Source organism: Hemicordylus capensis, chromosome 2 (genome assembly GCF_027244095.1).
Source record: "Hemicordylus capensis ecotype Gifberg chromosome 2, rHemCap1.1.pri, whole genome shotgun sequence".
Taxonomy (NCBI): Eukaryota; Metazoa; Chordata; class Lepidosauria; order Squamata; family Cordylidae; genus Hemicordylus; species Hemicordylus capensis.
The window spans coordinates 90,564,567-90,591,547 of NC_069658.1; the positions used below are offsets into that span (position 1 = coordinate 90,564,567).

Here is a 26,981-nt window from a genome sequence, read left to right on the forward strand (position 1 = left end):
TCCTCTTCAGTGATGCCTGACTTTACTGATGAATTGGCCCATAATTCATCCACTTCTGTTCCCTGCAGAGGGGGATTGATTCCTGGTTTCCTGGTGGTTGTTGTTTTTACACACACACACACACTAAATGTTGCAGTCATGGAAGAATGTTTTTGGCATGCAAGAGAGGAGGGGAAATGTTCATTGATCCCCTACTTCCTCCTGCAGCTCCTGTTTCTCTCTCCAAAAATGTGTCCTTGAGGGTTGTGGCAGTAGAAAGAAGGGGCGGGCGGGGGGGGGATTACTGAAAATTATCCCTCCCAGCCTGACAAAAATGCTCTTCCATGACCATGACATTATTATTTTATTATTTTTACATTTATCTCCCGCTCTTCCTCCAAGGAGCCCAGAGTGGTGTACTACATACTTGAGTCTCTCTTTCACAACAACCCTGAGAAGTAGGTTAGGCTGAGAGAGAAGTGACTGGCCCAGAGTCACCAGCTAGTTTCATGGCTGAATGGGGATTTGAACTCAGGTCTCCCTGGTCCTAGTCCAGCACTCTAACCACTACACCATGCTGGCTCTCTAGATGTTGGCCTTCATGAGGAAACTAGTAACTAAAGCCTCATGGTTAATAGGAACTGACAAACCATGGGGCAATTAAGGGACAATTCAGTATCAATAATGCTGGGGCTGCATTGAACAGGAAGCCAGCAGAGGCAGAAGCCACAAATAGGGCATGTTCAGACACAGCGTGAAACCTCGGGTAGATGAAGTTGTGGTTAGAACATAGGAACATAGGAAGCTACCATATGCTTGCTACCACAAGACCAGCTCTCCTCTTAATCTGTGAAGCTGGGAATCATCCCACAGACAATTGTCTAACCATGATTTTGCAACCTCTGGCTTCTGGGCAGAGGGACTCCTTCTCTTCCTTGTTTGCCGAGGCTGCATTCCAGCAAGCTCTGTACAGCATGTGTAACCAGACCGTGGGCAAGTTGTCAGAGTGTCAGTAAAGCAGCAACTATTGACCATGATCTTTGAGGGGGCATGCCCAGTGCGATCCAGCACTTCCAGCACCAAACACCTACCCTCAGCAGGGAAAAGACATTTTAACCCTTTCCTCACACCACTTGCACCACTGCCCTTGCAAGAGCCCTGCAGCCATACAGTCTCACACAAGCACAATTAGTGATATCGGGGGTGGAGAGGAGCACTAACTTTCTGTTACTCTGGGAAGGGAACATAATGACTTCTTGAGAGGGAATATGTATATGAAGGCAGGCAAAGGATCCTGGTGTTTGGCCCACTGTGACAAAGGATGCTATTGGACCCATAGACCTGAGCCAAGCAGTCCAGGAAGCCCCAACAGACTCCTGCCCCTGGCCAGAGATTAGCCCTCTCATGAAAGGGCCAGTCCACGGGGTGGGGGGTGGGGCAGAGACACCACGTGCTTTGGGTCTCTGTTAGATGGCACTCTCATGAGTTAGGCCAACCAACTATAGGGGACCCCACTGATGTGGGGCTTCCTGTATCTCTGGTTAATAATAGAACTCGTACTCCGTACCTTCTCCTCTCCACTCAACCCGTTTAGACTCCCCAAGGAGTCTGGTCCACTCCATGTGTCTAAGCAGCTTAGGGTGGGCAAAGTTGAGAAAGTCCAGGAATGGATACTCCACCCATAGCCAAATGGGCCAGGCTGGCACTGGCATTGAGGTGAATATAAATCGGCCACCATGGCGCATCCTGGGGTTGAGCACCCATGGATTTGAGCGATCCCTGGCAAGCCAGGTGGCTGTGTGGGGCAAAAAACATCCCTATGTGTTACGGGAGACCAGACTGTCAGAGCGGGCACTTGGACTCCTGGTTCACGCCAGTCACTGGGACCGGGAAAGGTGTTGCTAGATACTCTTCCCCAGGACTGCATGAACTTCCCAACAGGACTGGGTGGCAACAGCCCTCCAGCCCACATGCATGTCTCCCTAACCAGGCACTCCCATGAATGCTTGGTCCATGGGAGAAGGGATGGGAATGTGCATCTATTTCATGTTTTATCATGCAGGGTTTTTGAGCACATCCCTTTTGTCCCGTTGGATGGTTCTGCTCATGAGGTATGGCCGAGACTGCATGCTTGCATCCCAGGGGAAGGGGCTCGGGGGCTCCTTCCTCTAAAAACTGGTACCAGAACAGAATGACTGGAAAAACCCTAGGGGCCAGTATTCCCTCTAAAGCATGTGCACACGCATGCACTCACATGTTTTTTGATGTCCACTCAGTTAATTTTAGATCCCGCTCAGGTTAAATCAGGAAGGTCCACTCGGAATGCATCTGCCTTGATATTGCCGCCCAAAAACAAAACTCATTTCACACAGATGGAAAAAATTAGAGTGAACACTGCTAGGGGCTTTCTTTTAACTCAAACTTTGGGTTATCTCATTCATGGTAGATTTTCCTTTGCCAATATGCATGACTAGCAATTTTCAGCCCGTTAGATAAACGGGCGCTAGTAGACCACCCCCGCCCCCCCCCGAGTGCGGCCGCCAGCGGGCCCAGTCCTTCCCAGTCCTCCCCGCCACCTTCGGCCTCCCCTTTCTGGCTTCCCCCGCTGCCTCGGCCGTACCTATAGCTCCGCCGCCACCTCGCCCATACTCCCTTGGCGACAGGCCGCCGCCATCGGGGGCCAGTCGGCCAGCTGCCGCTGCCTCACCCGCACTTGTGCCGCCGCCATCGGGGCCAGTCGCCCGCCACGGCCACCGCCGCTTCACCCGCATTCTCGCTGGCGGCCGCCGCCGCCATCGGGGCCAGTCGCCCCGCCGCGGCCACTGCCACCTCTGGCCGAGGCCGTGGCTCCCCTGCCGCCTCGCCAGCACTCTTTTCTCGTTGGCGGTGGCCGCTTCTCCTAGGCCGCCGCTTCCCCTGTTCCAACATGGCCGCCCGTGTCTGGGTGGCCGTGTCTTTTTGGGCCGATCTGGGCATGCGCTCCGCGCATGCCCAGATCGGCCCAAAAAGACACGGGCAGCACGGCCGCACGCCGAAGGCTTTTATGGTATAGGATACTGCACCAGTCTGGGGTACCTCAAAGATCAGGGAGGCAATGCTGGACATTATTTATATTTATATTTATCTATATTTTAGAGATAGAGATAGAGATAGAGATAGAGATAGAGATAGAGATAGAGATAGAGATAGATGCAGAGTTGGGCACCCCTCCATATAGTTGGAGGGAGCAATACCATCCACAGGAACCTTAAAAATACAGACACTGTCCAGGCATCCAGAGAAATCAATGACCTGCTGCCCAACAAGACTCCACATGCAACATATTTGAAAGGTGTTTAGAGAAAGAACAGATGCCTTGCTGGGCAGCTTTGCTAGATCAGAAGTGTTATTAATGAAAGGGTTCCTTGCACGTGTGCCCCACCCCTCCCCCAGATGGAAGTTGTCAAAATGTTTTATATGGTAATTCCAAGTAAGGGTCCTGCATGTTTGGCAACGTGCCAAGGTGTGCCTCGCATGCTGCTCAGGAAACCCAGTCCAATGACAGAGACGCCAGCTTTGTGGGGCTACATGTTGTCTCTTTATATGACTGGACCAAAGGAAGGCTGGGGTTTCTGCAGGTTTATTCCAGATGTAGCATTGATGGAAGCCCCGCCATGCATGAGGTCAGCACATTAGTATTTCTGCTAATTGCCCAACAGCCTGGCATGTGTGTTCCCTTTGTGGGGAAACAAACGGTGTTGCCTGGGCTACATGTATTAGTGCACATATCTCTGCAGTCCTGAATTGCTGGAGACCTCTCTTGCTGTGCTCGTCTTGTCATCCCATCTTTTTTGTGAGTATGGACAAGGGGGACCCATAAGACGTAGGGGAACGTGGGCTTTCTCCAATGTGGTTCTTTCTCTAAATAAAATAATGCTAGGGACCCAGCATATCTGTTGCCAAGCAATGTCAGGAGGAGCGCAGAGATGGTGGAGGGTGGGGCAACAGCTCTGAGAAGTGGCCAGAAAGAAGCATGGCCAGAATAGAACTGATTGATTTCTGGGCTGCTCTGAGCCACCCTATCTATGGTTTCAGGTAGGAATGTGCATGGAGTGGATTTTGTTTCAAGTTCAAAGTGAACACAACATGATTGAAATGTTTCATCAAAACAGCAGTCAAACTGGCTGTTTCGATGAAACAACCCGAAACATTTTGAGTTGTATCGGCCATAGGGAACAATGGGGAAACTCGAAATGCCCCATTGTTCCCCCTGGGTAGCTCCTAGGGACACCCAAGTTTTGTACTGAGTGCTGTCTGGAACCCACCCTTACAATTCTACTTCTGATTACAAAATCTGTGTGAAGGAGCTCTAAGGAGTGCCAAGGAACCCTCATGTGGAAGCAGTCCAGCCCAATAAGGTTCAAGAAAGTGACCTGTACACTAAAAAATGTTATTGCAATTATACTTAGCATTTGTATAGCACTTTTGAGAGTGCAAAACATTTCATATATTCTATCTTGAAGCTGTATTTACAACAACTCTTCAAGGCAAGTAATCATTATTATCTCAATGTTGCAGCTGAGGGTGAGAGAGCAGAGCTTACAAAAGGCTATAGAGAGCCTTTTCTCATGAACATGTGAGAGGGTTTGAGGGTGGCGGTGGGGAAGGCAGCATAAGCTCACCTCCCCCACAGATTATCTGGTGGGGGTGGGAGGTCTGGGTGTGCAAATCGTGTGCCCAGATGGCCCGTGGCTGCCATGGGCAGTGCAGAGGTGTGGGGGGTTGGGATGTGTCATCCTGACCCCCAGAAATCCCACAATGCCCTCTGCAAGTGTGTGGTGCATTGTGGGGATCTAGGGCTGTCCTTAGGGCAGGGCAAGCAGGGCGACTGCCCCAGGCCCTGCTCCTTTAACCCCCATAAATATTAATTGGAAGGGGGCCCCACACTGGCTGATTTGCCTCAGGCCCCACATCCCTCCAGGGCTCTCTAAGGACACCCCTGTGGAGATCTCCCCAGCAATGAGTAGGAACAGACACTTTGAGCCAGGTCTCATGATCAGTGAGACCCGGTTTGGGGAACTAAGTGGGGAGAGCGAGCTAAGCCCGTTCTCCCCGCAAACGAGCAGGGCGGGAGCCCTGGGTGGCCACTGCCCACATGATTGCCAGCTCTGTGACAGAGCTGGCAGCAGCTGGGAAATTTGGGAGCTGCGCAGCCCCCGGAAGCTCCAGTATGCCCTGCATGAGTGCGCAGGGTATTCTGGAGAGACCCCCGGAGCCGGGAGGCAGCTTTTTGCCTATCCTCCGGAGGTCTACTCGCCTCCCTGCTGCTGCCTCCACCTCCCCGCTGTGCCTGCCACTTCGCCGGCCTTCCCTCTGCTGCCTCCCCAACGTGGCTGCCACTGCCTCGCCTGCCTCTCCTCGCCACCATTAGCTTCAAAGAGGCCAACTGGTGCCCAGCCAATCAGGTGCCTCTTTCGCTGGCACGCATAGACTTGCCACATCCCCATGCATGGCTGGCAGCTGGCTAAGAGAATTAAGTATAACGATTATCAATGTATCCTTTTTCAATTGGGGAAGCTGCTAATGGCACTAGATGTTTTCTGATTTGCTTGTGATGACGTTTTTCTGCTAGGTCTTTTATACAGATTTATATATATATTAAGTGCTGAGGTTTCTAGTCTTCACATAGCCAATTAAAGTCTCTAACTGGAGAACTCTCCACACTAAAATTAGTAACTGTCTCAGCATTTACCCAGGTTAATTGATAAGAAAATTGGAAACAAGCATGTGTTACCCCCAAAACTCTGTCTTCAAAGAAAGATTGAACCAATGCCAACTTTGCACTTCAAAGGCTTATGGGACTCTTTCCATATATTCATGGACAGGTTGTCTTGGAACCCCTGGTCCCTGCCTATAATGGCCAACCTCACTTGCTTACCTATTTAGGGAACATAGGCCTTTGTTCTTTAGACAGGTGCTGACATAAGAGGACATTTTACCAAATGGGCAGATTAGGGATGTGCAAAACATTTCAAGCTTGGAATGTTCCAACTCTAGGGAATAGTGACCATAGTACAATCAAATTCAGCATACATGCGGGGAGAGAATCACCAAGGGAGTCTAATACAGACATTTTGTATTTCAGAAGAGGAAACTTCTCCAAAATGAGGAGTATGGTGAAAAGAAAGCTGAAAGGGAAAATCAGGAGAGTCACTTTGCTCCAGAGTGCATGAAGTTTACTCAAAACCACAATATTAGAAGCCCAGTTAGACTGGATACCCAAAAGGAGGAAAGGTACCACTAAGTCCAGGAGGATGTCAGCATGTCTAACAGGTACCGTCAAGGAAGCCATAAAAGGGAAGAAGACTTCCTTCTAAAATTGGAAGGCCTGTCCAAATGAAGAGAACAGAAAGGAACACAAACTCTGGCAAAAGAAATGCAAGGTGACAATAAGGAAGGCAAAAAGAGAGTTTGAGGAACATTTAGCCAAAAGTATCAAGGGGAATAAAAAAAACTTCTTTAAATACATCAGAAGCAGGAAACCTGCCAGGGAGGCGGTTGGACCGTTGGATAATGAGAGAGTGAAAGGGATTATTAAGGAGGATATGGAGGTTGCAGAGAAGCTAAATGAGTTCTTCGCGTCCGTCTTCATGGCAGAGGATACTAAGAATATACCTGTTCCTAAACCAGGCTTTTCAGGAATGGAGGCTAAATTGCTGAGTCAGATAGAAGTGACAAGAGATGATGTTCTAAACTGTCTGGAAAAACTGAAAGCTAACAAATCACCAGGGCCGGTTGGCATCCATCCAAGAGTCCTCAAAGAACTCAAATGTGAAATTGCCGACCTCCTTGCTAAACTATATAACTTATCCCTGAAATCGGGCTCTGTACCAGAGGACTGGAGAGTAGCAAATGTAACACCAATTTTGAAAAAGGGATCCAGGGGCAATCCGGGAAATTACAGGCCAGTTAGCCTAACGTCCATTCCAGGCAAATTGAAAGCAAGGATAAAATTGTAAAGCATCTAAAAGAACAGGCCCTGCTGGGAGTGAGCCAGCATGGCTTCCACAAAAGTAAATCTTGCCTCACCAACCTTTTGGAATTTTTTGAGAGTGTCAGCAAGTGTGTGGATCAAGGTGATCCAGTTGACATAGTATACCTGGACTTCCAAAAAGCTTTTGACAAAGTTCCTCATCAAAGACTCCTGAGGAAACTTAGAAGTCATGGGATAAGGGGATAAGTACATGCGTGGATTGCTAACTGGTTGAGAGACAGGAAACAGAGGGTAGGTATAAATGGAGAGTTTTCACAATGGAAGGAAGAAGTGGGGTCCCCCAGGGATCTGTACTGGGACCAGTGCTTTTTAATTTACTCATAAATGATCTAGAAGCAGGGGTAAGAAGCGATGTGGCCAAATTTGCAGATGATACCAAACTCTTCTGGGTAGTGAATTGTGAGGAGCTCCAAAAAGATCTCTCCAAACTGGGAGAGTGGGCGACAAAGTGGCAAATGCGGTTCAATGTTAGCAAGTGTAAGGTGATGCACATTGGGATGAAAAAACCCAACTTCAAGTATATGCTGATGGGATCTGAGCTGTCGGTGACTGACCAGGAGAGGGATCTTGGGGAAAGGGATTGAAAATAAAATGGCTAATATTATAATGCCCTTATACATTGTAGAACTGGAAAAGGTGCAGAAGAGGGCAACCAAGATGATCAGGGGCCTAGAGCACCTTTCTTATGAGGTAAGACTACAACACCTGGGGCTTTTTAGTTTAGAAAAAAGACGACTGCGGGGAGACATGATAGAGGTCTATAAAATCATGCATGGTGTGGAGAAAGTGGAGAGAGAGAAATTCTTTTCCCTCTCACACAACACAAGAACCAGGGGTCACTCCATGAAATTGATTGCCAGGAGGTCTAGAACCAACAAACAGAAGTACTTTTTCACACAACGCGTGATCCACTTGTGGAACTCTCTGCCACAGGATGTGGTGACAGCCAACAACCTGGATGGCTTTAAGAGGGGTTTGGATGACTTCATGGAGGAGAGGTCTATCAATGGCTACTAGTCAGAGGGCTGTGGGCCACCTCCAGCCTCAAAGGCAGGATGCCTCTGAGTACCAGTTGCAGGGGAGTAATGGCAGGAGAGAGGGCACGTCCTCAACTTCTGCCTAGCATCTGGTGGGCCACTGTGTGAAACAGGATGCTGGACTAGATGGGCCCTGGGCCTGATCCAGCAGGGCTGTTCTTATGACTGCACAACTGTACAGAAACAGTATGGTGACAAGGACAGATAGAAAAATGTTTAGAAATCAGAAAACCAAAATACTTGTGAAGTTGTTTGACTTCCGACTTGATGAAAACCTTTACATTAGCTTAAGAGAGTGAATTACTGTTTCACTAGCATGCCTGCTGGGAGTAAAATCATCTGTTTCATGATCCTTGAAGAAACAGTGTCTCAAGTGAAAACTCTGCAGAGAAGTAACTAACAAAGAGAGTACTATGTAATCCCTCAACAGTCAGATTGGTTCACACAATAAGAGAGGAGTTCTGAGTGTTCCCAGTGATATTATTTACAGCATTGTTGTTGCAAGTTTATGAGGAGCTCACTTCTTTTATGCTGATTTCCTTTTGAAGACTCTGTTCTGCTTGCAGTACTTCCAATACAATCTTGTGTAATGTATGGAGCATTCTCAAAGCAATGTTCTAATGTAAACAGAAGTGCACCTGTTGAAGGCATTACTGCAGAGAGTCACCCCTCTCCTACACCTCCTCTAGCCCTTCTATCCTGCACTATATCACAGTCAAAGTGGGGGACTATGCAGATCCAGGACATTTATATAATGCCCCAAGCCAGTCAGAAGGCTGAGCTGGAAGCCAATCAGATTGTAGAGATTCTGGAATAATAGAGAAAGATTAAGAGGCTTGCTTACTGCTTCCGTTCTACGCTGGTTACATAGTGATTCATCCTGACCTTCAGATTTAAAAGAGCTGGGTTTTGTTCCTCTGGGTGCCTACACTTTGTGTAAACTAGGGTTACTACTGCCAGAAAGATTTGTATCATTAAGGCCAAAATATTCATAAGAATGGTCAGTAATCTGTCTTCACCATGCCCCACTCTGCCAATTATCATGTATATGCACATTCATAAGGCTGAGTCATAAACTCATTATCCTTGTACGTGTCTTTTTTCATGAATGTGTGCTTTCAGTGGGTGGGGTGGACATTATTTTTTTAAAGATTGCAATGAGATTAGATTGCAAAGTTTACTATATTCAGCTAGTCTCTCATCTTATTGGTCTGCTAATGCTTTTGAAAACATTAGTAGTACGTAGCATGTGAGGTTCTGTGGCAATAGCTATAAAATGGTGCACACATCACTCTATGACTTGCTTGACCAGCCTCCTTTATTTATTTTTAATAATAATAATAATAATAATAATAATAATTATTATTATTATTATTAATTATTTTACACAGTCAGACAGGTGTTATTGACTGGTTTGTTTTATCCAGACATCGAGTCCTTCCCAAGGACCTGGGATGGCTGAATTTTATTGTCAATTGTTATAGATATCGTCGCAGAATATAGGCTGTTCCCAGTAAAGCTGCTTTTTGTAATTGGCTGATGTTGATTTCTGTGGCCCCTATGGTGTTGAGGTGCTCTTCAAGGTCTTTTGGAACTGCACCCAGGGCGCCAATTACCACGGGGATTATTTTGGTCTTTTTCTACCACAGCCTTTCAATTTCAATTTGTAGATCTTTGTATTTTGTTATTTTTTCCATTTCTTTTTCTTCTATTCTGCTATCCCCTGGTATTGCTATGTTGATTATTTTCACTTGTTTTTCTTTCTTCGCGACTACAGTTATATCTGGTGTATTGTGTGGCAGATGTTTGTCTGTTTGTAGGCAGAAGTCCCATAATATTTTTACATCTTCATTTTCTTCAACTTTTTCAATTGTATGGTCCCACCAATTTTTGGCTACAGGTAGCTTGTATTTTTTGCAGATGTTCCAGTGTATCATCATCATCATCATCATCATCATCATCAATTCAATTTCTATACCGCCCTTCCAAAAATAGCTCACGGCGGTTTACACAGAGAAATAATAAATATAATAAGATGGATCCCTGTCCCCAAAGGGCTCACAATCTTTATTGCATATTGGAAGGTTCATGTCTAGATTCTTTATGTTGTATGATACCAACAGCCCCCTTTTGCATGTTCAGTTGAATGCAAATAACAGGGAGAGCGAGATTATACCTATGCCACCCCCTAGCCCCACACTATAAGGAATGGGACCACCTTTCATAGCTTTGTTCAGGTGAAGGTGCGAAAGAACCTGTACACTGAAAAATTATGGCTGCCACACAGAGCAAAGATGCACTAGTGCAGAGAGAGCGCACCCAACTAACTGCACCAGTGCAGTGGGGCAGTGACAGTTTTTGCCGCCCCTTCCCTTCTCCCTGTGCCACCTGAAAATATGTATCTGAGGGTTGCACAGCCCTCAAGGGCATATTTTTGGGTGGCACAGAGGGCTTCCTGGGGGAGGGGATGACTTTAAAAATGGCCATTTCCCTGTGGAACCAATGCAAATGGGGAGTTCTGCTAGGGTGCTCTCTCACTGTGATGGTGCATCGTTGCTCTGTATGTCAGCCTGCAGATTTTTTTGTGCAGTCACTATCCAAGGGGCTGCAAGTGAATGTACAAAGCCCACACATGTACAGTTATATGTGTCTTGGCTCTTTCACACCTTCACCTGAATGAATACATGGGGTGGGCCCAAAAGCTACAATTCCACTGTCCACTGCAGCATTCAGTTGGACACACAAGAAGTACTAGTATCATGTATCTCATATCCATGAGATTCATAGTAATAGTGAAGACTTGTGGCGCTTTAAAGCCACAACCATTTTATTCTGTGGTAAGTCACAATAAAAGTCTCTAGATGCCACAGGTTATAAACCACAATAAAATTAGGAACATAAGAAGCTGCCTTATACTGAGCAAGACATTGGTCCACCTAGCTCTGTATTGTTTACACCGACTGGTAGCTGTTTCCCAAGGTCTAAGGCAGGAGTCTTTTCCTGGGGATGCTGCTGGGGACTGAACCTACAACCTTCTGCATACAGAGCAGATGCTACCACTGAGCTCTGGCCCATCCCATTTCTTAATCTTTTAAGGGACTACAGAACTCTTTGTTGCTTTTGCTACAAGAGACTAATATGACTTCCTCTGGAATAATTTAACATTCACATTCAGTGACTTCACATGATAATAGCCTGCTTGTTTCAGCTTAAAGGAAGACAGCCATTTTTCAAAGCAACGGCTCCCTTCTGGAATCTGGATCCTTACCCTTCAGATATATAACCACCATTTCTTAAAGCCAAACAAAACAGTCACAAATGTGTTTTATGTCCAAGACATTTACATTCTGTAATAAAACAAGGAGGCAGATGGGGATAATACATCCTTCTGTGGTAGGATTCAGTCATCTGTATATTTCTCTTCATAGCAGTTGACAGCAGAGAATTTGCAGCCACCCACACATTCAAGTGCTAGGGAAAAGCCTCAACTTTAACCTATGCATGATGCAAATATCTGTCTGAATTAACTCTTTCTCATGCTTACAGCTGACAAGCTACTTTGTCATGCAGATAATAAGGGCAACGCATACAATCTGATAGGCATGCTAACAGCAAGATGAAGGGTTTGGGTTGTTTTTGTGGGGGGTTTGTTTTTTGCAAAAGGCAAAAGAAAGCCCCAAACAAGACATTTTCTTCTCAGTTGGAGTGCCTTTACAGAACGATCAAATAATACATTTACTACTAGTAGTTGTAGTGGTACTAGTAAACGTGTTACACTAATAGCAGTAGCACTAACATGATAGACAGTGCTAGCAGTGATGGGAGGGTATTGTGGCACTGCTGCTGTGGACAAAGATGCAGATGCACCAACTGGGGAGGATGCCGGTTGTGCTACCTGCATTCCCATAGTTTCTCCCATTGTGGTGAATGGGAGAAACTATGGTGACAGTTATAGAGCAACCAACGTTGTGGGAGGAGAGCTGGTCTTGTGGTAGCAAGCATGGATTTTGTCCTTCTGCTGAGGCTGCCTTGGTTTGCATTTGGATGGGAGACCACATGTGAGCACAGTAAGCTATTCCCCTTAGAGGATGGGGCTGTAGAATGTCCCAAGTTGACTCCCTGACATCTTAAGGCAGGGCTGAGAGAGACTCCTGACTGTAATGTTGGAGAACTGCAGCCAGTTAGACAATATTGAGCTGGATGGACCAATGCTCTGACTCAGTATATGTCCTCCCAGCAGTGCTGCTAGTACTTCCACAATGCCCTCCCGTCACTGCATAGTGTGTAAGCCACTGTTATTCACCTTATACAATGCTCTTCTTTCAAGAAGCTGGAGGCAAACTGCATGGTTGCCAAACCATCTTCAGCCTCATCATCAGTTCTTCCTGCCTGTAACATGCAGTAAAACTTACCTTGTGCCCTGATGTCACCACACTGGGCTTCCCTGCATCTTTCTCCACATCATTGGCTGCTGCGGCTAGCAGCAGCAGAGAAACAATTACTACACAGTATGCAGACAATGAATTTGGCACATGACTGTTGGTTTGGATGGCAACCCCACATTTGTTGCAATGTGTATTCCCAATTAAAGAGTAATTTACATAAGGCAAATGTGGTTGGTTTGATAGATGGCTGTACTGCCTGTATGCTTTCTATGAACTGTAATTGTGTGGACTGTTTCTGGTCAAGCACCGTAATAAAAATCTGTCTAATTTACATAATGCTCCCTTAGGGTCTCCTGCTCAAGAACAGACCAGGCTGAGACCTGATTGCTAACAGAAGACCATCATGGGCCCTCAGACCATTCTCTGATTATTTAGACACTGATAGCTATAAATATGCAGCTTTCTTCTCCAGCTAGGGAAGTCAAAGAGCCAACAAATATTGATACCAAATATTGGTTATGGTAGAATGGTTTTTTTGCCGGGCACATCCACTTGCAGGTATTCATTCAATCTTCTTTCAGCTGCTCTGTAAGAGCAGAGTAAATGTTGGTAGAGTCACAACCTAGGCACAGGGTGAAGTGATCCCATGACCACTGACCACATAAATACACCATAGATATGCTCCCCTCCTCCGTTCGCAAATTCCAATGTCGTTTCTCATTACTTTTCATGCTTTATTACCTTCTTTCTTTTTGTTACTACTTTGTGTTTACAATAGGAGTGAAATAAAGAACCCTGGAGCACTCTGTGTGGTGTGGTCTCCTCTGACAAGAGATGGTGGAAACTTTACCAGCTTTTTAAAGAGGAACATTTTTAACTTAAGCCAGATCAAAAGGATAGAACTAGTTCTGTGAGCAGGGGCAGCTCACCCATGAGGCAAGGTGAGCTGATAGCCTCAGGCTGTGCCTACACCATGCAGGAGCAAGTGCAGACATCCTGCCTTGTCTATCACCTTCAGTGGGGATCACCTGACCTTCCTGCCACTGCCACTGCTCCCCAGCTCTTCACTGCCCTTTGCTTTTTGTCTCCCTCACCTTGTGTCTCAGCCCTACCCCAATGCTGATGTCAGCATCAGGAGTAGGGCCAGCCTTGCCTCCTTTGCCTGTACCACCCTTCTCTGTGCCTCATCTTTGGGGTATGTCAGGATTTTAAGTTGCAAGTCAGTGGCAGAGGCAGCAGGAAGGGATACAAGCATGGAGTAGTGGCTTCTGCTAGTTGCTGCTACTTTGCTAGCTGGATTGCTTTCTCACGCCCTCACCCTCCCCCCCCCAGCCACTGCGTGTTTCATTGCATGTTATTCTACAGTTGCAGCAGCAACAACAATTTTATTGGCTGACCTCTAACAGTAGTTTTCTGAGGTTTTATGATACAGTTGTTTTATGATGCACGAAACCAGAAAAACCTGAGCAGCTTTGGCTCCGTTGACAGTCTCTCTGCAAAGTCTCACGAAGTTCTCTGTGTGCCCTGATGGGTGCCTCCTCCCATATGTACTTCCCCATGTTCTAGAATGGTAAGGAAGGTATTGCTTCTCTGTAGCTTGCCAAGGTGGGAGAATTGTAGAAGCACATGGCTGCACTTTGTGGTGGCACTACAAACCAAGATCACTACATAACTACAACATGCTCAATGACTGAGCATGTGTTTTACATGCAGAAGGTCTCCGGTTCAGTCCCTGGTATCTCCAGAGAGGCCTGGGAAAGGCCCCTGTCTGAAACCTGGGCAGTCAGTGGCCATCTTGGGTACATTACTCAACAGTAATACTCAGGAATTACTCTAAAGGACTAATATCAACAGGCCTTCCTCTAGTAAATTTAGTCAGGATGTCAGCCAGTGTACTGAGCTCGATGGGCCAAAGGTCTGACTCAGTAGAAGGCGGCTGCATGTGTTCTTATATTCCACCCACAGGGTGGAACCAATTGCCAGCTGAAGCTTGGGTGGCCCAGTATTGTTGCTGTTTTCCTGAAGAAAGAGGAAAATGTAGCTTTTCAAGCCAGCCTTCTTAATTAGCTACATGGCTGAAGGAGCTGGTTTGTTGCTGGATTCATGTGGAATTTTATATCACTGTGCTTTAATTTTTTTGCTTGGTTTTGAATCTGGTGGTTTTTGGCTTCGTTGTTCTGATGTTTAGTAATTTTTTTGTGGGGGTGAAGGCTGTACACTGCTTTGGGAACCATGTAATGTGAAATATAAATAATTGAATACATCTTTAGGGAATAGCCTCTTGGTGGTACCATTCATGTCCAACTGGCAATGAGAACTCAAAAAGATTGGTTGTGGTGACTGCTCCCAAACCGTCCCGACAGAGAGTTTTGCAATTGTGTTAATGGCTCCTGAATTGCCAGTTTGTGCCACATGCAATGCAACCATTTCTAGTACACAGCCTTACACAGGGTTGGTCCAAAATGCTTTGCTACCTGAGGAGGACAATATGGCACCCCGCCCACACACACCCTGCATCTGTAGCTGGTGCTCAGCATTCTCAGGCCATGTGGCTGAAACAGCAGTGGAAGCAGCACATAAGCTCTCTCAGACTCTGCCACCAAGTTGGGGCAGCTGGGGCATTTCCAACTCATACCAGGTGGGCAGGGGGAAGAAAGGAAAATGAACAGCATGCCCCATTGGAGGGTGTGTGTGGCAGCAGCAGCAGGTGGCACCTGTGTGGTAGCATCCATGGCGGCAGGAGGACACCACTTCTCATCCCTTGCTCCCCTCTGGGCTACACCTGAGATAAGTGCCTCATCCTGCCTCATGGAAGGGCCACCCCTAGCCTTGCAGCTGACTGAGGACTGTGCACTGGCATCCCATGTCCTCTTTACCACTGTAAGACACACCAGTGTGCTGAAATCCTAAGCCAGGAACAGCAAATGATCAGACTGATCATGGGCTGAGAATGCTGAGCACCAGCTGCAGATGTGGGGTGGGGGCTGGCATGCCATATTGTCCTTCCACTCAGGCAGCAAAACGTCTTGGACCACCCCTGTGTAAGGCTGATCAGCAAATGCTCAGACTGCCTTCAAAAGAGAACAAGATGCTGTAGTTGCTGTGTGGCCTCACCTTATCCATGTTTATTTGGAAGAAAGCCCAACTGCCTTCAGTGGAGCTTACTCCCAAGAAACTGCATTTAACATTGTAGCCTTGGTTATATAAACCATATAAACCAAGCTGCAATCAAAATAGTTTTGTCATTCAGCAGCTCTGTGAATTTAATAGTGTTTTCACAGGACATTCTTCTCATACTGAAGCTCAATAGATTAAAAGACAGATATATGCAATAGCAAAGATGGAAGAATGGAGGACCCAAACTCATGTCATAGAAGATGGCCAACAAATGCTGTCCACTCTTTGCTGCAAGAGTTATCTGCTAGGTACAGCTTATTAGCTGACTGGTCATTTCTTTTTTGACCTTTGTTGTCTTCTCAAATGACATGCTCAGAGATCTCAAGAGAGGTTCCAGCAATCATAGGAGAGAACATAATAAAGATTAGTTCATCTTCTTTTCAACTGTGTGATGGTGTTATATTAATTAGGCATCAACATACATGACAGCACTTTGTGTATTTCTATTCTGATGAGAAGCTTTGCTATAAAGTATCTATATTATTAATTCTCCAAGACGGGCCATGCATGGGGACGTGGTAGAAAGGAGACGATTGGCTGACAGAGTTTGCAAGCAGAAGCACTTGATTGGGCAGTGGGGATTCAATATGCAGATAGGGAGGAGGCGCTTGTGGCACTGTGGTGATTGGGCGGTGGGGATTCCCTATGCAGATAAGGAGGAGGAGCCTGTGATGGTTAAGGTCAGTTGGAATGCAACTGTTACTGGTCGGAAGATGTTCTTGATTGTAGAGGAGAGGAATCTATATATATATAAAAGGACAGCAGGCAGGGATCTGCAAAAAGATGAGTCATGAGGGAGGAAGGAGCCCCTTCAGGAGAAGGAGGATGCCGTTGTGTGAATTAGATGAGGAAACAAGATGAACAAAATCTGTTAACACAGGGAGGGAGGGAGAGAGAGGGGAAAAACATGAAGGGAGGGGGAAGAAAGAGTGGGGAAGAGCGAGTGGAGGAGACAGAAATAGAAAAAGAAGGGAGGGGGAAGAGAGACAGAAGGAAGGGCAAGGGACAGGCCTGAGCCTGTCAGCAGCCTGAGGGGAATGAGCGGCCATGGCAGCACTAGCAGCAAGGAAGGGCCCAGTCAACCACTGCTGCTGTTTGGGGCTACCGAGGCCATTGTCAGAGGGAGGCAGGAAGGCAAGGGATGGGCCCGGGCCTGTCAGCGGCCTCAGGGGAACGAACGGGGCCTCAGGGGAACGAACGGCCTCAGGGGAACGAGCGGCAGCAGCGAGGAACAGCCCGGTCAACCACTGCTGCTACTCCTGGAGGGAGGAGCAGGAGTGGGGTTCAGGTGAGGGTGGGGAGGTCTCTGGGGATAGGGGGCTGCAGCTTGGCCAATAGGTGGCAGCAGTTCTGCAGCCACGACCAAGAAGGGTGAGGGGGTTGGAAGCAACGAGATGGAGGAGGAGCAGGAGTGCAGCTCAGGTGAGGGTGGGGAGATCTCAGAGGTGAGGGGAGCAATCAAGTACTAACGTGCAGATGCTCTAGAGCATGCAAGTGTTCCAGCATTGAAGCGGAGAGAAATAATGTCAGCAGCCAGGAGGCAGAGGTGGAAGGCCGGCAGGCGAAGCCCCTCTGGCCAGGAAGAGGAGGCAGTGGTGGGGAGAAATAATGGCGGCAGCAAGGAGGTGTGCAGACAGCGGGCAAAGTCCTACCAGCCAGGAGGAGGAGATGGGAGGTGGTGGCGGGATGGCCTGGACCTGGCCCGCCCAATGGGGAGAGCTGCAGGGGGAAAGAGCGAGCGAGCTGTGGGGGGGAGAGCGAGCGAGCTGCGGGTGGTGGTGGTGAGGGAGAGCGCTGCGGAGGGGGGGGGAGCGAGGAGATGTGCAAGTTTGCTCCCATCTGTTGAATGTGGGCCCAATCCCCAGAAGTGCAGGCTCATTCCCCTGGACTCTGAAGCCATTGTGGGGGTTTGTCTTGGACCTGGGTTATGAATACAAGGCACTCAAGCCTCTTCAACAGCATTGGTGCCAAGGAGTGGGAAGGAAGCTTGCTTCCTGTTTCCTTCCCTCCCCCAGAGCCATCAAAGAGGCATGTGCTAGGCTGAGGAAGGGATGGGAAATGGCTTCATACATTTTCTCTAGTGTGGCAAACAGCAGCTTCAGGGGTCAATTTCCATCTTAAAAAAGGGTACAGAGGGAAAGGGTTAGCCTCACCGCCTGGCTCCATGGTCTGATCCAATGTCAAAAGAGATGGATTTGCATTTCTCTGGCGTGTACAAATGAAATCATTAGCAATGAAGTGACCAAAGTGGAAGAATGATCATCAACAAGAAGAACAAGAAAATGTGTCATTAGACAGAAAGAAAGACACTCTAAAAGCAGGAATATGAAGCTGAAGAAATATTAGGGAAAGAGCCACCAATTTCCCTTTTCAATTGAGTATATAATGAAAGGAGACAAGTTATGTAAGCTTTATTAAAGGAAAGATTTATTAAAGTAAATACTCTTTCTTTTTTTATTAATACAGATTATAAACCAACACTCTAAAAAGTCTTCTTGTCAGGAAATATAAAGTTCTCCCTGTATAATTTTACCTTTGAAAAATAAAGTTCTTGCATAGATTTGAGAGGATATTCTTTCTAGGTGTCAGAAATGGCCCTACTACACAAAGCTGACTTGTACTGAACACTTCAGTAATATTAGGAATTATTTGGTAACCTTCTACATAACAAAAACAGAAATAGTAATACAGAAGAAGAGGTGCTTTGGGAACAACTATGTTTAGCTATTCCAGTCACACAGAATTTGAAACCAAGCAAAAAATACAGTGGCCCACAAACCTCTCAGTGATCTGTAGGCCCAAGAGGGGACACATGCACTGCTGATGTGCCACTCGTCAGCCTTCCTGTGCTACCTGCAAAGTTGGGGCTGCTCTGTGCCTACTATGGAGTGTGTCATCTTAGATGAGATGCTATTCTCATTGGGAATGCTGGGGTAGAACTGCAACTGTTTTGCGCAGGTAAGGAGCTCCTGCGCCTTCACAAACAGCATGGACAGGCTAAAGAGTGGCATGTAGGCAGCATGTATGCCGCTTTCTCAGCCCTACAGATCTCTGTGTGGCACATGGACCACTGGAACAAGGCAGAGGCCATTCCCTCTTTTGTCGTAGTTGGGGCATGAGGACTCTGAGTTTACCAAATGCGTAGTGAAGCTATCTTGTCTGTAAATCCCACCTTGGGTTCAGCTACAGAAATTCTGAAATACATTCGCTCCCTCCAGCCAGTTTCGGAAACAGTTGAGCCCCCTCTCTCGTATCTGTTTCCTTCCTTTATCTGTGATGACTTCTCCAGTTTGCTTAACAATCACAAGTTTAGGGATGGCTGTGATGTTATACTTCTTCTTCAACTCACTGCAAAGAAAAAGAGGAGGAAAGTGGAGCACACTGATCTGAAACATACAAGCAAGCGAGTTGGATAAAAAACAGTGTTTAAAAATGACAACATTTTCCTGTTATTTATTTATGATATGGTCCCCCACCCCATCCCGGATATTTAAATCAGATTTTTTTTAAAAAAAGATGTATAGGAAGGTTCAAAATGAAATCAGGGTTTAATATCTTGAAGCTTACTCTTAATTTATTTATTAAAAAGAAACATTGGTCCTACCTGTGAAAGGTTCTTTTTCGCAGTGTCTGATTTTATCCTAGATAGTGGGTTGTGTTCCAGATCATGCCTCAGAAAGACAGGAAGTAGCATTCAAAGTTGTAGGCAATATCTGGTAGCTAGGTAGGCGGCGTCCTATACTCCAGTTCCGGACTGTTGAGCCAGGCTACTGCATCCACTAGAAGGAAAACTCGAACCATACAGGAGAAAGCAGAACAAGGTTTAAGTAATAGCACTAGGGAGATAGGAGGAGAAACTGCGGAAGGACCCATACAGGTCAACACTCAGGAAATCAAAGAGGATATAAAAGAAAACACTGTAACCTGGGAGTCACCGCCTCCCACTACTGCGCCCATACCAACCCAAAGATAGGAGATGCAGTCTGCAGGAGTGCCGGATAAAATCAGACATTGCAAAAAAGAACCTTTCACAGATAAGACCAATGTTTCTTTTTCCGCAGTTGTCTGATTTTATCCTAGGTAGTGGGACATGCCCAAGCTGTGAAGAGATGAAGGGAGGGAGAAATGGATGTTAGATCACCTGTTACAGAACTATGGGCCGTGGCTGCCTGATCAGCATGAAATGAGGAAATCTTGTAGTGTTTGATGAATGGAGAGATGGAGGCCCATGTAGCAGCCTTACAGATGACCTGGAGCAGGGCATTCACTGAGAAGGCAGCAAATGTGCTGGCGCTGCGCGTAGAGTGGGCCATGATACCTCCCGGGATGGGAAGGTGCAGTGTCTGGTAAACTAAGCAGATAGTGGCCCTTATCCACTTGGCCAAGGTAGCTTTGGAAACCTTGAGACCCAGTGACCTGGGATGGAAGGAAATGAAGAGGACGTCTAATTTGCAATGGGGTTTGGTGCGATTCAAGTAGATCCTGAGGGCCTTGCGCACATCAAAGGTGTGCCACGCCGTCTCCTCGGGGTGAGGCGCTTTCGGGCAGAATGAAGGAAGAACCACTTCCTGGGACCTGTGGAAGGTGGTTCACCTTCATTCATTTTAGGAATGAAGGTAGGGTCCAAGCACAGGATGACTGCTTCCTCCGTAAATGTACAAAGGTCCTTGTGTGCCAAAGCACCGCTAGTTCGGAGACCTTTCGCGCTGAGGTAATGGCAACCAGAAAGAGGACTTTGTAGGAAAGCACCTTCCGAGGCGCTAAACGGAGACACTCGAATGGGGACCGTGTGAGCACGTTGAGGACCTTGTTCAGGTCCCAGGATGGGAATCTGTGGTTTGGGGGTGGACCCAGGTTGTTGGCTCCCTTGAGGAAACGACTGAGATGCAGGTGTAGCATGGCAGAACCATGGGAACTGAGATCTAAAACTGACACCAGTGCTGAGACCTGTCTGCGCAGTGTTGGGTCTCAGCCCCAAATCCAACACTCCTGAAGGGAAAGAGAGAACTTCAGGAATCCTTGCCATGGTAGGGGATAGCCACTTCCTATGTGCCCATCTGGAAAACGCTGACCAGGTGGCTTGATATATGTGGTTCGTGGAATGGCGTCTGGAGGCTAGTATGGTATCCTGTACTGCTGGGGAATAACTGGCCCATTCTAGGTGGGAGCGTTCAACCTCCACGCGCATAGTTGGAGCCAGTCTGGGTCCGGATGCTGAAGGGGGCCTTGAAGGAGCAGGTCCTGGTGGAGGGGCAGGGGCCAAGGTTCCTGGATGGATAGCGATATCAGGTCTGCAAACCATGGGCATCTGGACCACCTTGGTGCGATGATAATGATGTTTGCCCTTTCGAGAACCATCTTCTGCAGAACCTTGGCAATGATGGCGGTTGGGGGGAACGAGTATAGAAGGCCTGGAAGCCAGTTTGCTGTGATGGCATTTGTGTCCTCAGCTAGGGTACAGTGGAATCTGGTGTAAAACTGGGGACGCTGGTGATTTGGCTGAGAGGCAAAGAGGTCAACGGAGGCATCCCAAACACCTCAGTGATCTGCTGGAAGACCTCCACATGTAGAAACCATTTGGCCGCATCTATGGTTTGGCGGCTGAGCCAGTCCACTGTCAGGTTCATTGTCCTGCTCAGATGTTCAGCTGTGACCAAGGCCAGGTGTTTTTGAGCCCAGCTGAACAGGACTGTGGCTTCCTTCATCATAGAGCGGGACCTGGTGCCTCCCTGATTTGCGACGTATGCCTTTGAGGCCACACTGTCTGTGCTGACCAACACATGTTGGCTGTGGAAGAAACTGGCCAAGTGCCAGACAGATGGCTCGCAGCTCCAGAAGGTTGATGTTCAGTGAGGCTTCCCCATGCAACCAAGTGCCCTGTGCCAGATGGTGGATGCAGTCCATCAGACTTCCCCAGCCCATCAGACTCGCATCTGTGGTTACCATGATCCTGCGTGGAGGAGCGAGTGGGAGCCCCTGATGGATGGCCAGAGATATCCACTAGCGTAGAGACAGAATGACCTCCGTGGTGACTGTGAGCATCTTGTGAGTCCTGGATGTGATGACCTCCTGGAAGGGCCAGAGAAACCACTGGAGGCGGTGGGAGTGCCAGTGGGCTCATGGAGTGCATTCCGAGTTGTGCTAGGATGGTGAGATCTGTCCATGGCTCAGTCAGGAGGGGACGGACCAGATCCGCCATCCTGGATATGCGTTCCGATGAGAGTGAAATGTTGCCTTGAACTGTGTCGAAGAGGGCTCTGAGGTGCTGCAGAGATTGGGAGGGCACCAGGTGGCTCTTTTGCTTGTTGACAACGAAGCTGTGGGAGTCCAGGAGCTGTAGCGTTCTTTGCACATCTCTGTGGGCTTGCAGAAGAGAGGGGGCTTATCAGCAGGTCGTCTAAATAGGGGTGCATGTGAAGCGCCTCCTCTTGCCTCCTGGCTATGAGGGCCACCATGATCTTGGTGAAGACCCTGGGTGCAAAGGACAGGCCAAAGGGCATGGCTGTGTACTGAAAGTGCCTGTCTAGGACACAGAAGTATAGAAACCTGCACTGGGATGGATGAATGGGAATGTGGAGGTAGGCCTCCAACAAGTCTATAGACGCTAGAAATTTCCTTTTGTTTATAGCCTCCTTGGTGGTATGGAGGGACTCCATCCTGAAGGGTTTCCTGATAAAATGGTTTAGGCGTCTCAGATCAAGCACCTCTCTGCACGAGCTCTCCTTTTTCGGAACCAGGAATAGAAGAGAGTAGATTCCCTGGAAGTGTTCCACTGGAGGGACTGGCTTGATAGCATGTATTTGAATCAGATGTAGGAGGGCTTGAGACATCCACCTCATCGTCATTGGATTTTTGGGATTGGGGGTGAGGGTGTAGAAGTTGTAGGGCTGAACAGTGAATTCCGGGTAGAGGCCCTGGGTGACGGTATCCCACACCAACGCGTCTGATGAAGAATGGCTCCAAGCTGTTGAGAAGAAACAGAGCCAACTTCCCACGGGCAAAGAGTAATTGTTTTCAACTCTGCTGGAATCCGGACCTGAAAGGCTGCCTGGTGGACTGGTTCCTGTTGTTCCCTCGGAATCACTGCTGCTGACCCTGTTGATGCCTGGTGTTTCTGTAGGAGTAGTTGGGAAGTTGATAGTCCCTGGAGGTGTTGGAGTAAGGTCAGTAGGTGGACCTATAGGAATGAAAATAGTTCTGAGAAATGTGCCCAGACCAGGGGCATTCCCTACGGGGCTCAGACATTGCCTTCTTCTTATCTCTGGTTTCGACTAGGACCTGATCTAGGGAGTCCTCAAAAGGTTTAGCCTCTGAAAAAGGGGAGGACCCCAGGTTGAGCTTAGACTTGTGGTCCACTCTCCAATTTTTTAACCACAAACACCTCCTTACTGCCACCTCAGCAGCCAAAGACCGAGATGCATGTTGTATGCAGTCTAAACTAGAATCAGCAGCGAATGCTACGGCTTTGGCAAGTTTATTAATGCCCTGTCTAAGCTGCTTGTTTTCCAGGGGCACGAGCTGAATCCACTCTTTGGCCCACAGTACTGTGGCCCTCGCGAAAATAGAATTAGCGGAAGCTGCCTTGATGACCATGGCTGCGTCATTGTGGACCTTACGGAGGAGGAAATCATACTTTTTATCTTCCAGAATCTTCAGTTGCTCATCACTGTCCTTGTTCATTAGCATCCCAGAAACCAATTGTGCCACCCGGGCATCTACAATGGGAGAGACTAAAAGAGACATAACATCATTGGAAAGCGTGTACAACTTTTTAGGACATGGGGCAGCTGGCTTAGATATGAAAGGTATCTTCCATTCCGCAAGCATGGCTTCCCTGAAGAGCGGGGGGAAGGGAATTGATGAGGGAGAGGCCGAGGTAAAAGGGAAGACCGCCTGGTCAAGGCTAGATTGAGGCTGAGAGACGGATTCAGGTGAAATCTCCTTAATGACCCAACATGCTTTGGCCAATAGCACTTCAAAATCTGCCTGTTGGAAAAGCCTGACTGAGCTGGCCTGAGTGGATTGCTCTTTCTCCTGGGACAATTCACCCTCTTCAGTACAAGAGGAGGCCAAGGAGTCATCTGACTGGGGGAGGTGTGGTTGGGAGGGGAGAGAAGGAGCTGGTACCGAGGAGGTGGGGGTAGGAGGAAGGTTCTTTGGAGTGGAAGGGAGGGGATCAGGCAGGATGGATGGAAGCACCCATTTCTTGCTAGGTGGGCATAAAGGACCCTCTTCTGAAGAGGAAGCTGAAGGTAATTGAATGGTCAGCCTCTTGGCTTTTTGTGGTCTGGGAGGACTGGGACAGAACTGTCCTCTCTCATTGGGAGGAATAAGCCCCCTAGTGGGGCTGTAGCCCAGTGAGGAAGAGAGGGAAATAGGTCTATTGGCCTAAGAAGCACCCCTTGGAACGGCAGAGGGAATGACAGACAGTTCAGACCAGATAAAATTCCTGACCCAGCATTCAAATTCTGGTGCAGGCTGTTTAAACTGATTATCCGAAGGAGGGATAGTGTTGCTCACATCCAGCGGGATCTGCCGTGCCAGTTCCAGGCCAGTCCCGACTGGTACAGAACTTGGGCTTGTGGTGCTGGAAGTTGATGGCTGGCATATGGGGGGAATGGCCAGCATGCCAGGTTCCCCCTCCCCCTGGAGGTAGCCAGGTCCAATATTCATGGGTGTACACAGGTCGCCTGTCCCAATAGGAAGAACTGTAGAGGCCCCTTGCGCTTGTAGCAAGGCTGGAGGGAGGTGTCTGGGAAGCCGCTGATGGCAGACCGCTTGCAAAAGCAAGTGTTCACTAAGACGTGCTACAGGCATTTTCACTTTTCGTTTGTGGCGTTTTTGCCTGAGGTAGCTTTCTGCCTTTTTGAAGAGTTGGTGCCCTCTGTTTTGTGGTGTTTTGTCTTTTAGGGAGCTTTACGAGGTGAAGCCTGCACCCCAGTGGCCAGGAGCGCAGTCTCCTGTGCTTGGGTACAACTGGGGAGGACACCGAGCAGATCGGTGTGTGGGGGGCATGTTTGCTGCCGCGGGAGTCCATATTGTGGGCTTTATCCCTGGGGGGAACCAGGTAGGGTTTGGAGGGGTGACCCTCTGAAAGAGAACCCTCCCCCCCAGTAAGTCCCCAGCATGAGTGGAGTCCATTGGAAGACCAGGAGGAACCAAAAACAATTATAACGGAAAGCAAGAATAAGGTGTCCAATAGACGAATTAGTGAACAGAAAAAATGTTTGGAATTTAGATAACACAAATATAAAGACTTCCTTCCCACTTTTGCACACAAAGAATAGGATAATAGAGAAACCAGCCTGAGTAGGAAAAAACGCAGAGCTCTCTCAAAAGGTGTGCTGCCTGAGGCAAGACAGGAATGGAATTGGAGTACTGGGCGCCACCTACCTAGGTACTTGATATTGCCTACAACTTTGAACTCTACTTCCATTCTTCCTGAGGCATGATCTGGAACACAACCCACTATATAGGATAAAATCAGACAACTGTGGGAAAATGTACTCTGGGAGTACTTCTTGACCCAGGCTTCTCTCTGGTTTCTCAGGCTGAGGCTGTGGCCAGGAGCACATTTTATCAACTTAGGCCAATACACCAGCTATGGCCATTTTTGGAGAACAACCTTAAAACAGTGGTACATTTGCTGGTAACCGTCATGCTTGACTACTGCATTGTGCTCTATGTGGGGCTGCCTTTGTATGTAGTCTGGAAACTGCAATTGGTACAAAATGCAGCAGCTAGGTTGGTCTCCTGGGCAACCCGAAGAGACCATATTACTCATATTTGAAAAGCATTACACTGCGTACCCATATTTTTCCAGGCAAAATATAAAGTGCTGGTGATTACCTATAAAGCCCTAAATGGCTTGGGCCCAGCATATTTAAGAGAGGGCCTTCTCCTTCAGGACCCCCACTGCTTATTAAGATCACCAGCGTGGTGTAGTGGCTAGAGTGCTGGACTAGGACTGGGGAGACCCGAGTTCAAATCCCCATTCAGCCAAGAAACTAGCTGGGTGACTCTGGGCCAGTCACTTCTCTCTCAGCCTAACCTACTTCACAGGGTTGTCATGAAAGAGAAACTCAAGTATGTAGTACACCGCTCTGGGCTCCTTGGAAGAAGAGCAGGATAGAAATGTAATAATCATCATCTTCTTCTTCTGGAGCAGTCTGCCTGCAGCTGCCACCAACTCACCTGGTGGTGACTCATGGCTGAAGTTTTTCTATAGCTGCCCTGAGGCTTTGGAACAAACTCCCTGTTGTTGTAGTACTGTAAGAGTTTCCCCATCTCTAGCAGGTTTTAAAAGAGCACTCAAGACACATTTATTTTACCAAGCCTTTGACTAGCTGGTTTTTATTGTTCTGATGTTTTAAAGCATTTTAAAACTTTTATGACTGTTTTAATTTGGTTTTAATTCTAGTTTTATTCTTTGTTTTTTAAATCACCATGAGACATTGAGATGTGGTACAGAAATGTAATAAATAAAGATAAATAAATGTATGACCCTCTATCAAGCAGATTGAGTTAAAGGTTGTCCATCTACGTAAGGGAAAGATCTGACTTGATCAAACATTATAAATAAGACATGGTGACTCAAATGATGCACAGCCCTCCGGTGACGGAAGGAGTGCTACAGGTCTACAAGAAGCCTTCAGTGTCACGGGGGTGGGGGGGGAGTGTTGTTTGAAAAGCAATAGCGTAGGATGTGTGGTTGGTATGCAATGTTGTCAGATTTTTGAGTGAAACCTCAGCACAAGATGTTCTTGCACCTGCAACTGCCACTTGATGCCACTTACATCCCTATAATCACCTAGAAGAACTACTCATTCTGTGAAAACATTTATTGTAAATTGACCCAGATTCCTTCAACAAATTGCACCCTTTCTGTAGGACATGCAGACAAGCTCTGCAGAGCCTTCAACCTCTCAGGGTTAGAGCTAGATGTTACATTAAATGTGCATCCACTATCAAAAACAGCAAGTGGTGTGCTTCATTTGCCCTCTGTAACATCAAGTAGAACTTGCACATATCCACACACTACGACACAGTGCATTTCTCCATCCTATGTCACTCATTGGCTGCTGATGGCAAAGATCGGGGTAACATACAAAACTGTAAAACAGAGCAAGAGGATGTATATGTGGCATGCATGTGAGCTAAGTGGAGGCGTGGCGGAAATGGGTTCAGAAAGGGTGATATTACAAGGAAGGATCATCTCTCAGTGTGGAGCACATGCTTTGCATACAGAAGGTCCTAGATGCAATCCCTGACAACTCAAACCTCCAGGTAGACCTGGAAAGAACCCCATCTGAAAGAGTCACTGCGAAGCAGTGTAGACCAGGGCTACACAATTTTGGCCCTCCAGCTGTT

The 26,981-nt window shown here is 47.6% G+C and overlaps 1 protein-coding gene across 1 annotated transcript in view; it reads right to left on the reverse strand.

The window, feature by feature from the left end:
- Positions 1–18,007: 18,007 nt before the first annotated feature.
- Positions 18,008–26,981, reverse strand: part of NXNL2 (nucleoredoxin like 2) — a 32,485-nt gene continuing 23,511 nt past the window's right edge. The window contains exon 4 of the mRNA XM_053289715.1: positions 18,008–18,959. Coding sequence (XP_053145690.1) covers positions 18,791–18,959 — 169 coding nt within the window. The 3' untranslated portion in view covers positions 18,008–18,790. The remainder of the gene's footprint in view (positions 18,960–26,981) is intronic.